The 13,772-nt window shown below is 37.5% G+C and overlaps 1 protein-coding gene across 1 annotated transcript in view; it reads right to left on the reverse strand.

Moving 5' to 3' along the window:
* DCHS2 (dachsous cadherin-related 2) overlaps window positions 1-13,772 on the reverse strand; it is a 311,921-nt gene that overhangs the window by 36,413 nt on the left and 261,736 nt on the right. The window contains exon 14 of the mRNA XM_081543223.1: window positions 6,677-6,790. Within this exon, the coding sequence (XP_081399349.1) occupies window positions 6,677-6,790 (114 nt within the window). The remainder of the gene's footprint in view (window positions 1-6,676; window positions 6,791-13,772) is intronic.

A 13,772-nucleotide genomic window follows, 5' to 3' on the forward strand; every position in this document is an offset into this window, starting at 1 on the left:
GGGTCAGGAAGATCCTCTGGAGGAGGAAATGGTAACCCACGCCAATATTCTTGCCTGGAAAATCCTATGGACAGAGGAGTGTGGCAGGTTACAGTCCAAAGGGTTGCAAAGAGTTGGACATGACTGAGCAACTGAGCATGCACACAGGCTTCAGTTATGCCTGTCAAAGTAGCTAGGCTAACCAATAAAAGAAGAGAAAGGCCTATACGACTTCCAACAAACATGGGAAAATTGTCATTTTCAGATGTTTATATATGTCAAATGTACAGAAAAATAGCAGAATCAGTAAGAGTTTACAATTTCTCTAGATATGAAATCAAAATATAAAAGCTAATTTCAAGTAAACAAGCCTACACGGCCAGAAAAAGTATATTTCATTTACCTCAGCAAGAAAAAGTATAAAATATTTAGGCTAAATTTAGCAAGACATATGCTGCAGAAAAATAATGTTATTAAAATTAGTAAAGAAAAAAATTGGTGTGAATTTTCATATCATTCTTGGATTAGAAGATGATACTGTAAAGATACACATTTTTCCCCAAACTAATATGTTGTTGCTGTTGTTCAGTCACTAAGTTATGTCCAGCTCTTTGTAACCCCATGACTGCAGCATGCCAGGTTCCTCTGTCCTACATTATCTCTTGGAGTTTGTGCAAATTCCTGTCCATGGAGTCAGTGATGCTGTTTTAATCATCTCTTCCTCTGCCACCCCTTTTTCCTTTTGCCTTCAATCTTTCCCAGTATCAGGGTTTTTGCCAATGAATCGGTTCTTTGCATCAGGTGGCCAAAGTATTGGAGCTTCAGTATCAGTCCTTCTAATGAATATTCAGGGATGATTTCCTTGGGATTGACTGATCTTCTTCCAGTCCAAAGGACTCTAAAGAATCTTCTACAGCAACACAATTTGAAAGCATCAATTCTTTTGTGCTCACCCTTCTTTATGATCCAACTCTCACATCTGTACATGACTACTGGAAAAATCGTAACTTTGACTATACAGGCCTTTGTCAGCAAAGCGATGTCTCTGCTTTTTAATATGCTGTCTAGTTTTGTCATAGCTATCTATCCAAGTATAGCTTTTATCCTTTTCTTTTAATTTCATGGCTTCAGTCACTGTCTGCAGTGATTTTGCAGCCCAAGAAAGTAAAATCTTTCACTGTTTCCACTTTTTTGTTTCTATTCGTCATGAAGTAATGGGACCGGATGCCGTGATCTTTTTTTTAATGTTGAGTTCCAAGCCAGCTTTTTAACTCTCTTCTTTCACTCTCATCAAGAGGCGCTTTAGTTCCTCTTTACTTTCTGCCATTACAGAGGTATCACCTGCATATCTGGGGTTGTTAATATTTCTCCTGGCAATCTTGATTCCAGCTTGTGATTCATTCAGCCTGACATTCCACATGATGTACTATGCATAGAAGTTAAATACACAGGGTGACAGTATACAGCCTTTTCTTACTTCTTTCCCAATTTTGAACCATGTTCAAACGTCCATTGTTCCATGTCCAGTTCTAACTGTTTCTTCTTGACCTGCATACAGGTTTCTTAGGAGGCAGGTAAAGTGGTTTGGTCACTCCCATCTCTTCAAGAATTTTCCACGATCTGCTGTGATCCACATAGTCAAAGCCTTTAGTGTAGTCAAAGAGACAAAAGTAGATGTTTTTTCCTGGAACTCCCGTGCTTTCTCCATGATCCACAGATTGTTGGCAATTTGATCTCTGGTTCCTCTGCCGCCTCGAAACCCAGCTTGTCCATCTGCAAGTTCTCAGTTCACATACTGCTGAAGCTTAGTTTGAAGGATTTTGAGCATAATGTAGCTAACATGTGAAATGAGCCCAACTGTACAGTAGTCTGAACATTCTTTGGCATTGCCTCTCTATGGGATTGGAATGAAAACTGACCTTTTCTAGTTCTGTGGCTACTGCTGAGCTTTCCAAATTTGCTGGCATATTGAGTGCAGCACTTTAACAGCATCATCTTTTAGGATTTTACATAGCTCAGTTGGAATTTCATCACCTCCACTAGCTTTGTTTGTAGTAATGCTTCCCAAGGTCCACTTGACTTCACACTCCAGGATGTCTGGCTCTAGGTGAGTGACTTCACTGTCATGGTTATCTGGGTCATTAAGACATTTTTTGTATAGTTTTTCTGTGTTCTTAATTTCTTCTGCTTCTGTTAGGTCCTTACACATTCTGTCCTATATTGTGCTCATCCTTGCATGAAATGTTTTCTTGATATCTCCAGTTTTCTTGAAGAAATCTCTAGTCTTTCTCCTCCAATTGTTTTCTTCTTCTTTTTTTTCCATTGTTCACTCAAAAAGGCCTTCTTATCTCTCCTTGCTATTCTCTGGAACTCTGTATTCAGTTGGGTATAATCTTTCCCTTTCTCCCTTGCTTTATGCTCCTCTTCTTTCCTAAACTATTTATAAAGCCTTTTCAGACAACCACTTTAATTTGTAGGTTAATACAATTCCAGTAAAAATTCCAAGAAACTAAATATCCATCAATAGATGAATGGATAAAGAAAATATGATATATTCCTACAATGGTAGATTATTCAGCCTTAACAAATAATATCCTGCCATATAGCAACATGGATGAACCTTGAGGACATTACATTTAGTGAAATAAACCAGCCCCAAAAAGAGAAATATTGCTTGATTCCACTTACGTGATGGATCTAAAATAGAAACCCCAGAAGCAGAGAGTAGAATGGTGATTACCAGAGGTGGGGCAGGGTGAAATGGGGTTGCTGTTCAGTGGGAAATGAAGTTTCACTTATGCAAGATGAATATGTTTTAGAGATCTGCTGCACAACAGTGTGCCTAGAGTTAACATACAGTTTTGTACACTTAAAATTTGTTAAGAGAGTAGATTTAATGTTAGATATTCTTATAACAATTAAAAAAAGAAAAATCATTAAAACAGGAAAAAATTTTATTGGATAATTGTTATTGACAATGCATAGTTATATAAGCTTTGCAAGATTTAAAAGGAAGATGTTTTGGCCTGATGACTAAATTCTAGATTGAAGCTATATGATTTTTTTTGACATTTTTCTCATTAATTTTGGTGAAATAAAATATGCATGCCATAGTTATGTGGGTTACATTAATGAAGATGTGATGAGCTATAGATTACCACAATATTCCTGAATAAATTTCCTTTTCATAGAAAAACAATCCCAGTAGACATGCATGTGTGGTGTGTGTGTGTAAAACTTAACAAGTGGATACAGTGCTTTATGTTAGAGCAAATGACCAATAACAGCCAATATATTGTTACTTGAGGCAGAACATGAGGAAGGGGTAAATATTAAGGGAGGGAGTGCTGCTTCCCTGATATGAAGATTATAAAGCCAAGGTAATTAAGAGAGTGTGGTGTTGATGAATGGAAAAGTCATGGAAACATGATATATATACATATGATCTAGGTGGTACTGCAGATCACAGGAGAAGGTTATTGCCATTAGAATAACAGGCAATCATGGTTTTTTTAAAAAAAAAAGAAAGGAAAAGGAAGAAAAAGAAAGGGTAGGAAAAAATAAAGGCTATTCATAACTCATGTAAAACACAAAAATCAATTCTAGATGCACTAAAGATGAAAATATGAAGCACAGGAAGACTATAAAATTTCAAAAAGACAATGTAAGAATAACTTCATGATCTCAAGGAAGGTAAGAATATCTTAAACAACTTAGAAAAAAGGCAAACCAAAAAGTAAAAGATTGATTCATTCTAAAATCGATCTTCCCTGGTGGCTTAGTGGTAAAGAATCCACTTGCCAATGCAGGAGATACAGGCTCAATCCCTGGGTCAGGAAGATCCCCTGGAAAAGGAAATGGCAACCCATTCTAGTATTCTTGCTTGGGAAATCCCATGGATAGGGAAGCCTGGCGGGCTACAAGTCCTTGGGGTCTTGAAAGAGTTGTATACAACTTAGCAACCAAACAATAACAACATTAAAATCAAAACATGTCATTAAGAGAGTGAAAGATAGGCCATAAATTATAAAAAGAAAATTTTGTAACAAAACCAAAGGATGAATAATAATAAAATATATTTGAAGTCTTTTACGTTTCAGAAAGAAAAACATAATCTTAAAGAAAAATAGGCAAAAATATCAATATGTATTTCACATAGAAGAAAATAGAAAGGCTCAATAAACTATGAAAAAAAAATGCCCAAATTCACTAGTAGAAAGAAAATCTAAGTTAAAACCACAGTGGGATAATATTTCACACCCACCATATTGGCAATAGAAAGTAAACAACCGTGACAGCTCTCACTGGATGCTGGTAGAATATAATGGAGGAACTACTTCATAATACAAGTTGGCACCATCTATACAGCTGAACATAGGCATCATCTGAGGTATTTGTCCAGACTACACTTGAGGGCTTAAAGAACTCTTTACCTGTGCACCAGAAGACATGTATGAGATTGTTCATTATATCCCCAGACAAGAAAACCTCACTGCTCATCAACAGCAGATAAATAACTTGTGATATAGATTTACAATAGCATATCATAAAGCAATGAAACTAACAGAATAAAAGAAAATAAAAGAATAAAAGAATGCAGGTATACACCTTAGCAGGATGATTCTAACTCTGAATTTAAAAAAACCTATCAATAGAATGCATGCATGCATGCTAAGTCACTTCAGTCATGTCCGATTCTGTGCGATGCTATGGACTGCATCCTGCCAGGCTCCTTTGTCCATGAGATTCTCTAGGCAAGAATACTGTGCACTCCTCCAGGGGATCGTCCCAATTCAGGGATCAAACTCACGCCTTCAGTGTCTACCTGCATTGGCAGGTGGGTCCTTTACCACTAGTGCCACCTGGGAAGCCCAATATCAATAAGTACATAGCGTATTTTTTGAATCCATTTAGGTAAATTCAAACCAAAACCAATGCTTCTACTAAATTTCTATTTGTAGGAATGCACTTAGTGTATTCACAAGGGAATGATTATCCCTGAAGTCTGGGTATTAATCAGCCTGGAGCAGTGGAGAGAAAAGATGCAATAAAAAAGGGCCCAAAGGGAACATAAGTGATAATGACAGTGTTCTATTTTGTAACTTTGGCAGCAGGTACATATCATTCTTTGCTATTCTTCTTTAATAGCTTCTGTACTATACATCATAGTAAAAATGTTGAGCAAAAAGCAATTCACAGAAGTGTTCATTCAATGTGATTCTATTATGATGTTTAAATCAAAGTAAATCAAAACAATGCACTGTTTAGGGATTCAAACATAATGGAGAAATTATAATGAAGAAAAAAAGGTAGTGTTCAATACCAAATAGAGATTACTGATTTACCAATTACATCTGGGGTGAAATAATACAGCTGTGAGAGGGAAGCAGCACACAGGGGCTTCTTGAGTTTCAGCGAGGTCTCTTATTTGGAGATGGGTGGCAAAGATGTGGCCTTTTATTTTACTATTGTTCATTAAATAGTTGTATATATCTCAACATAATAGCTTATAGCTATTACACAATAAGATTTTGAGATATATTTCAACTTAAGTCAATCACTATTTAATTAAAACTATAGAGTTTTCTTTAGATGACCACTTTGAACTAACACTTAGGTGTATTCTATCTTCATTTTAATGAGAGACTAGAGAAAATAAGGCCAAGCCTGGGCCATGTTAGGGACTTGGGTGACCTGGGAAAATGTGCAAACTCATATTTACCTTCTCCCTAAACGTTCTAATCTCAGGTCCTTTCCTAGAACCCTCAGACATCAGACTGCTAGAAACTTAATGACTGGTGGGGGAAAAAAGGTTTGGTGATGTTTGCAAATGGCCTTCTTGCCAATAGGCTTCCTGAACCGTTCGTTAACCACAAGATGGGGTGAAGAGATGAAGACTTCTTGCAGGCTACATCAGAGAGGTTGCTGAGCAAAGGCTGAATGTATAAAAAAACTGTAACACTACCCTGAAGGAGAAGGCTTTTGCCTAAGAAATGACCCCCTCTCAATTCTTCCCATGTGTACACAGTATGGATTAAATAAGGCTGTTGTACAGTAATACAGAAATTATTAAAAACATTCTTCTTGAGGTTTGACAATGAAGCAGTAGATTCATATCTACGACATAGTTGTTAGATTAAAAAAAGAATGTTTCAAATAATCAATTGGTATTCATTTAAGGCACAATAATGGTCTTATTAAAGCTAAATTTAATACATGCTGTATTTGGAAGTAATTTCTTTACCACCACATAGAAACCTTTCCAGCTTTCCTTTCTTTGTTGCACTGTTGACATTAAGTGGCGAATTAGAAGAATCTCTGATGAAAATTTCCTAAGGCTTGACATGTGTGCTTATTTTCAGTTCAACCCCATTCTCACTGATCTCCCTATTACATTCCCAATTCTCCCGAATGGATAGGTAAATTATAAATAGAAACCAATTTATCAACAAATAACAGCAAGGGTAGAACAGGTACTGTTTAACTTGGAAATGTGAGGAATAGAATTCTTAGAGAATACATATAAACAAATATTTTCTGATATCTCATCAGCTACCATAAAAATGCTTTGTTGTTTACCTTTGAAATTATTTACATCTAACAATTTATACCTTTCCAATCTTGAATTTTCTTGGCAGACGTATGCCTTACTAGTAACATTAAGTGGAGCAGAAAATAAAGCATAGAGAAGGGTTACCTGATTTAGAACACAAGGAAAAAACTCCATCTTCATTTCCACTAAAAACTGAGTATTTAATGCTGTCCTGAATTGAGTCTGGAGCAAAAGCTTTTATAGTCACGATAGAAGTACCTGTAAAAATTAGGCAAAAAAAAAAAAAAAAAAAAAAAAAACTTTAGGAAAAGGAAATTCAGAAAAAAAAACACTGGGTGGTTATTATTTGCCTATTAATTATATTTTCACTTATTCATTCAGTCAACGATTACTTATTGAGTATAGTCAATAAGCCAAGTCCCATGAAAGGTGTGGGGGGATGTAGTGACAAACAAGACAGAAAAGATGTCTGTCTTCCTGCTGGTTATTAACTGATGGGAGGATATGAACAATAAACCATTAAATAAATACATAATCAAGGTAGATTCTGGATGTGCTAAGTTCCCTGCAAAGAATTAAATAAAGTTACCTGATAGAAAATAATTCTGCTGCTGGGGAGGTAAACACCCCTTTGCAGAGGCCTCAGAGGAATGACATTCCAGTTGAACTCTGAAGCATGAGAAGCCACAGAAAGGACTGGAAGAAATGGATTCTAGGAGAAAGAGCAGTGGTAAAGAGGCCCTGGGCTGGGAGAAGACTTGCCTTGATCAGGCATAGTGAGTAGGAGAAACGTGGATGGTGAAGACAGCAATGAGGTGGGCATGACCAGATTCTACTCTTAGTGCATCGGGAAGACACAGAAGCATTTTAAGGAAGTGAGCAAAATTATTGGATTTACTTTTAAAAGGCATCAATCTGACTGCTGTCTGGACAAGAAAAAAGGGGCTAAGTATGGGAAAGAGAGGCCAATTAATATAATACTGCATTAGTCCATACAAAAGACAACAACCTAGGATAATTGGAGGGGAGGAATGAAAAGAAGGGGACAATTAAGGTCATATGTTGACACATTTTTCTGAACATTGCATGAGATGTGGGAAAGGAGGTAACAAAAGTATAAATACAAGAAATCTTCCTTCAACCAGTTTCCACTAGAGTTGTGGGTAAAAGTAACACAACTAGAGAGTAACCAAGGTCTTAACTGCATGATACAGATCCACTCAAGAATTGTTAGGCCAGGGCAGAAGCAGTCAAGAGAAAACTTCAAGGAAAAAACAGGAATTGATTTAGGGGTAGGAATTAGTGAAGAAAGAAGGAAGTTAGGAAACAGACTGATTACCAGCATAAAAGAAAAATCAGCAAAGACTGATAGAGGTAGTAAGACAACCGGTGTGATGAACCGTGGCTTCCCTGGAAACGTTTTCATGAATCTCTCTGGGTCCCAGGTCAGCAGTCTGCCATGTTCGTTTATGCAATACCGTGTGCCCTTTGCCACTCACCTCTGCCTTGCTTCCCGTCTCTTCCGTCCGTTTCTCACTCTCTTATGGCTGCCGCTCCCATTTCACTTCTAAGTATTTTTACTTAATTAACTTTATTAGGGTAAAGTCTCCAAACAAACCTTCCCTGGCCACTCAAATGGTAAAGACTCTGCCTGCAATGCAGGGGGCCCAGGTTTAATCCCTGGGTGGGGAAGATCCCCTGGAGAAGTGAATGGCAACCCACTCCAGTCTTCTTGCTTGGAGAGCTTAATGGAGAGGAGCCTGGAAGCCTACATTTGGCTACAGTCCATGGGGTCACAAAGAGTCAGACATAACTGATAGACTAACATAGTTTAAGTACTAGTTCTATATACTATACACACTTATAACACAACCATGACAACTACACACAATTAACAAAATGACAATAAGGTGTACCTATCAATAACTACTTTAAATAATAAATGGACTAAATTCTCCAATCAAAAGAGATAGAGTGGCCAAATGAATGCAAAAGCAATACCTATGTATGTGCTGCTTACGAAAGACCTTTGCGACCCCATGGACTGTAGCCTACCAGCTCCTCTGTCCATGGGACTTTCCAGGCAAGAATACTGGAGTGGGATGCCATTTCCTTCTCCAGGAGATCTTCCCTGACCCAGGGATTGAACCTGCCTCTCCTGCATTGTAGGCAGACGCTTTACCGTCTGAGCCAACAGGGAAGTCCTACTTCAATCTAAAGACACACACAAACTTAAAGTAGGGGATGGAAAAAGGTATCTCATTCAAATGCAAATGAAAAGAAAGCCAGGGTAGTACTACTCATATCAGAAAAAAAAGACTTTAAAACAAAGACTGTAATGAAAGATGAGGGACAATACAGAATGATAAAGTAACCATTCCAAGAATATATAACAACTAAAAATATATATACACCAAACATGGGAGCACCTAAATACATAAAGCAAATACTAACAGACATAAAAGGAGAAATTGGCAGTAATACAATAATAGTAGTGGACTTTAACACCCTACTTACCTCAATAGAGGGATCACACAGAGAGAAAATCAACAAGGAAACACCAACCTTAAGCAACACATTAGACCAGATGGACTTAATAAATATGTACAGAACATTCCATCACAAAGCAGTAGAACACATATCATTTTCAAATGTTCATCAATAGATGAATGTATAGAGAAGATGTGGTATGCATGTACAATGGAATATTACACATTCATAAAAAGAATGAAATTTTGTCAGTTTCAACAACGTGGATAGACCTAGAGGGTGCTACACTAAGTGAAATAAGTCAGACAGGGACAGACAAATACTATATGATTTCACTTAATGTGGATTCTAAAAAGAAAAACAAATGAACAAACATAACCAAACAGAATCAGAATCATAGGTATATACAAAGAACAAACAGGTGATTGCCAAAGGGACGAGAGAAATAGGTGAGGGAGACTACTAGGTACAAAATCAATGAGTCGTGAGTTTAAAATGTGCAGTATGAGAAGTTGAGCTCAGTTCAGTCGCTCAGTCATGTCCGATTCTTTGCAGCCCCATGGACTTCAGCATGCCAGTCTTCCCTGTCCATCACCAATCCCGAAGCTCAGTCAAACTCATGTCCATCATGTTGGTGATGCCGTCTCATCCTCTGTTGTCCCCTTCTCTGCCTGGCTTCAATCTTTCCCAGCATCAGGGTCTTTTCCAATGAGTCAGTTCTTCGTATCAGGTGGCCAAAGCATTGGAGTTTCAGCTTCAGCATCAGTCCTTCCAATGAATATTCAACTGATTTCCTTTAGGGTTGACAGGTTGGATCTCCTTCCAGTCCAAAGGACTCTCAAGAGTCTTCTCCAACACCACAGTTCAAAAGCATCAATTCTTTGGCGCTCAGCTTTCTTTATAGTCCAAATCTCATACACAGAATGACTACTGGAAAAACCATAGCTTTGACTAGGTGGACCTTTGCTGGCAAAGTAATGTCTCTGAATTTTAATATGCTGTCTAGGTTGGTCATAGCTTTTCTTCCAAGGAGCAAGCATCTTTTAATTTCATGACTGCAGTCACCATCTGCAGGGATTTTGGAGCCCAAGAAAATAAAGTCTCTCATTGTTTCCATTGTTTCCCCATCTTTTGCCATGAAATGATGAGACCAGATGCCATGACCTTGGTATTCTGAATGTTGAGCTTTAAGCCAACTTTTTCACTCTCCTCTTTCACTTTCATCAAGAGCCTCTTTAGTTCTTCTTCGCTTTCTGCCATAAGGGTGGTGTTATCTATGTATCTGAGGTTATTGATATTTCTTCCAGTAATCTTGATTCGAGTTTGTGCTTCATCCAGTCCAGCATTTCTCATGATGTGCTCTGCATCAAAGTTAAATAAGCAGGGTGACAATATACAACCTTGACGTACTCCCTTCCCAATTTGTAACCAGTCTATTATTCCATGTCTGGTTCTAACTGTTGCTTCCTGACTTGTATACAGGTTTCTCAGGAGGCAGGTAAGGTGGTCTGGTATGCCCATCTCTTTATGAATTTTCCACATAATGTTGTGATCCACACAGTCAAAAGTTTTGGTGTAATCAATAAAATAGAAGTAGATTTTCTTCTGGAACTCTCTTGCTTTTTTTATGATGCAATGGACGTTGGCAATTTGATCTCTGTTTTCTCTGCCTTTTCAAATCTGGCTTGAACCTCTGGAAGTTCAGGGTTCAAGTACTGTTGAACCCTGGCTTGGAGAATTTTGAGCATTACTTTGCTAGCATGTGAGATGAGTACAACTATGCGGTAGTTAAATATTCTTTGGTATTGCCTTTCTTTAGGATTGGAATGAAAAGTGACCTTTTCCAGTCCTGTGGCCACTGCTGAGTTTTCCAAATCTGCTGGCCTATTGAGTGCAGCACTTTCCCAGAATCATCTTTTAGGATTTGAAATAGCTCAATCAGAATTCCATCACCTGCAATAGCTTCGTTTGTAGTGATGCTTTGTAAGGTCCACTTGACTTCACATTCCAGGGTGTCTGGCTCTAGATGAATCACTGAAAAAATATGTCCTTTTCATCATAGGGTACTGGAATGCAAAAGTAGGAAGTCAAGAGATACCTGGAGTAACACGCAAATTTGGTCTTGGAGGACAAAATAAGCAAGGTAAAGGCTAAGAGAGTTTTGCCAAGATAACGCATCGATCATAGCAAGCACCCTCTTCCAACAACGCAAGAGAAGACGACACATGGATGTCACCAGATGGTCGACACCGAAATCAGATTGATTATATTATTTGCAGCCAAAGATGGAGAGGCTCTATACAGTCAGTAAAAGCAAGACTGGGAGCTGACTCTGGCTCTGATCATGAACTCCTTATTGCCAAATTCAGATTTCAATTGAAGAAAGTAGGGAAAATCACTAGACCATTCTGGTATGACCTACATTAAATTTTTTCGATTATATAGTAGAAGTGAGAAATAGATTCAAGGGATTAGATCTGGTAATACAAAGTGCCTGAAGAAGTATGGACAGAGGCTCATGACATTGCACAGGAGGCAGCGACCAAGACCATCCCCAAGGGAAAAAAAAATACAAAAAGTCAAAATGCTTGTCTGAGGTGGCCTTCCAAATAGCTGAGAAAAGAGGAGAAGTGAAAGGCAAAGGAGAAAAGGAAAGATATATCCATTTGAATGCAGAGTTCCAAAGAATAGCAAGGAGAGATTAGAAAGCCTTCCTCAGAGATCAATGCAAAGAAATAGAGGAAAACAATAGAATGGGAAAGACTAAGGATCTCTTCAAGAAAATTGGAGATACCAAGGGAACATTTCATGCAAAATGACCACAATAAAGGACAGAAATGGTATAGACTTAACAGAAGCAGAGATATTAAGAAGAGGTGGCAAGAATACACAGAAGAACTTTACAAAAGAGATCTTCATGACTCAAATAATCATGATGTGATCATCAACCTAGAGCCATACATCCTGGAATGCAATGTCAAGTGGGCTTTAGGAAGCATCACTACCAACAAAGCTAGTGGAGGTGATAAAATTCCAGTTGAACTATTTCAAATCCTAAAAGATGATGCTGTTAAAGTGTTGCCCTCAATATGCCAGCAAATTTGGAAAACTCAGCATTGGCCACAGTATGAGAAAAATAGTAATAAGTGTAATATATATGTATGGTGACAGAGGACAACTAGACTTATAATGATGATAATTTTGCAATGTGTAGTTATAGCTAATAGCTGTGTTGTATACCAGGGACAACATACTATCCTGGGGTCAATTACACTTCAAAAATAAATAAACAGAAAAAATAATAAATAAACAGAAAAATAAAAATTACACTTCAAAAATAAATAAACAGAAATTAAGGAAACAATACCATTCACCATTGCAACAAAAAGAATAAAATACTTAGGAATATATCTACCTAAAGAAACAAAAGACTTATATATAGAAAACTATAAAACACTGATGAAAGAAATCAAAGAGGACACAAACAGATGGAGAAATATACCGTGTTCATGGATTGGAAGAATTAATATAGTGAAAATGAGTATACTACCCAAAGCGATCTATAGATTCAATGCAATCCCTATCAAGCTACCAATGGTATTTTTCACATAACTAGAACAAATCATTTCACAATTTGTATGGAAATATAAGAAACCTCAAACAGCCAAAGCAATCTTGAGAAAGAAGAATGGAACTGGAGGAATCAACCTGCCTGACTTTAGGCTCTACTACAAAGCCACAGTCATCAAGACAGTATGGTACTGGCACAAAGATAGAAATATAGATCAATGGAACAAAATAGAAAGCCCAGAGATAAACCCATGCACCTATGGACACCTTATCTTCAACAAAGGAGGCAAGAATATACAATGGAGAAAAGATAATCTCTTTAACAAGTGGTGCTGGGAAAACTGGTCAACCACTTGTAAAAGAATGAAACTAGAACACTTCTTAACACCATACACAAAAATAAACTCAAAATGGATTAAAGATCTAACTGTAAGACCAGAAACTATAAAACTCCTAGAGGAAAACATAGGCAAAACACTCTCCGACATAAATCACAGCAGGATCCTCCATGACCCACCTCCCAGAATATTGGAAATAAAAGCAAAAATAAACAAATGGGACCTAATTAAAAGCTAGCCCCCAACAACAAAAAAAAATAAATAAAAGTTAAAAAAAATAAAAATAAAATTAAAAGCTTTTGCACAAGAAAGGAAACTATAAGCAAGGTGAAAAGACAGCCTTCAGAATGGGAGAAAATAATAGTAAATGAAGCAACAGACAAACAATTAATCTCAAAAATATACAAGCAACTCCTGCAGCTCAATTCCAGAAAAATAAATGACTCAATCAAAAAATGGGCCAAAGAACTAAACAGACATTTCTCCAAAGAAGACATACAGATGGCTAACAAACACATGAAAAGATGCTCAACATCACTCATTATTAGAGAAATGCAAATCAAAACCACAATGAGGTACCATTTCACACCAGTCAGAATGGCTGCTATCCAACAGTCTACAAGCAATAAATGCTGGAGAGGGTGTGGAGAAAAGGGAACCCTCTTACACTGTTGGTGAGAATGCAAACTAGTACAGCCATTATGGAGAACAGTGTGGAGATTCCTTAAAAAACTGGGAATAGAACTGCCATATGACCCAGCAATCCCACTGCTGGGCATACACACCGAGGAAACCAGAATTGAAAGAGACGCACGTACCACAATGTTCATCGCAGCACTGTT

Source organism: Giraffa tippelskirchi, chromosome 11, assembly GCF_054371585.1.
Source record: "Giraffa tippelskirchi isolate mGirTip1 chromosome 11, T2T-mGirTip1v1.2.pri, whole genome shotgun sequence".
NCBI lineage: Eukaryota > Metazoa > Chordata > Mammalia > Artiodactyla > Giraffidae > Giraffa > Giraffa tippelskirchi.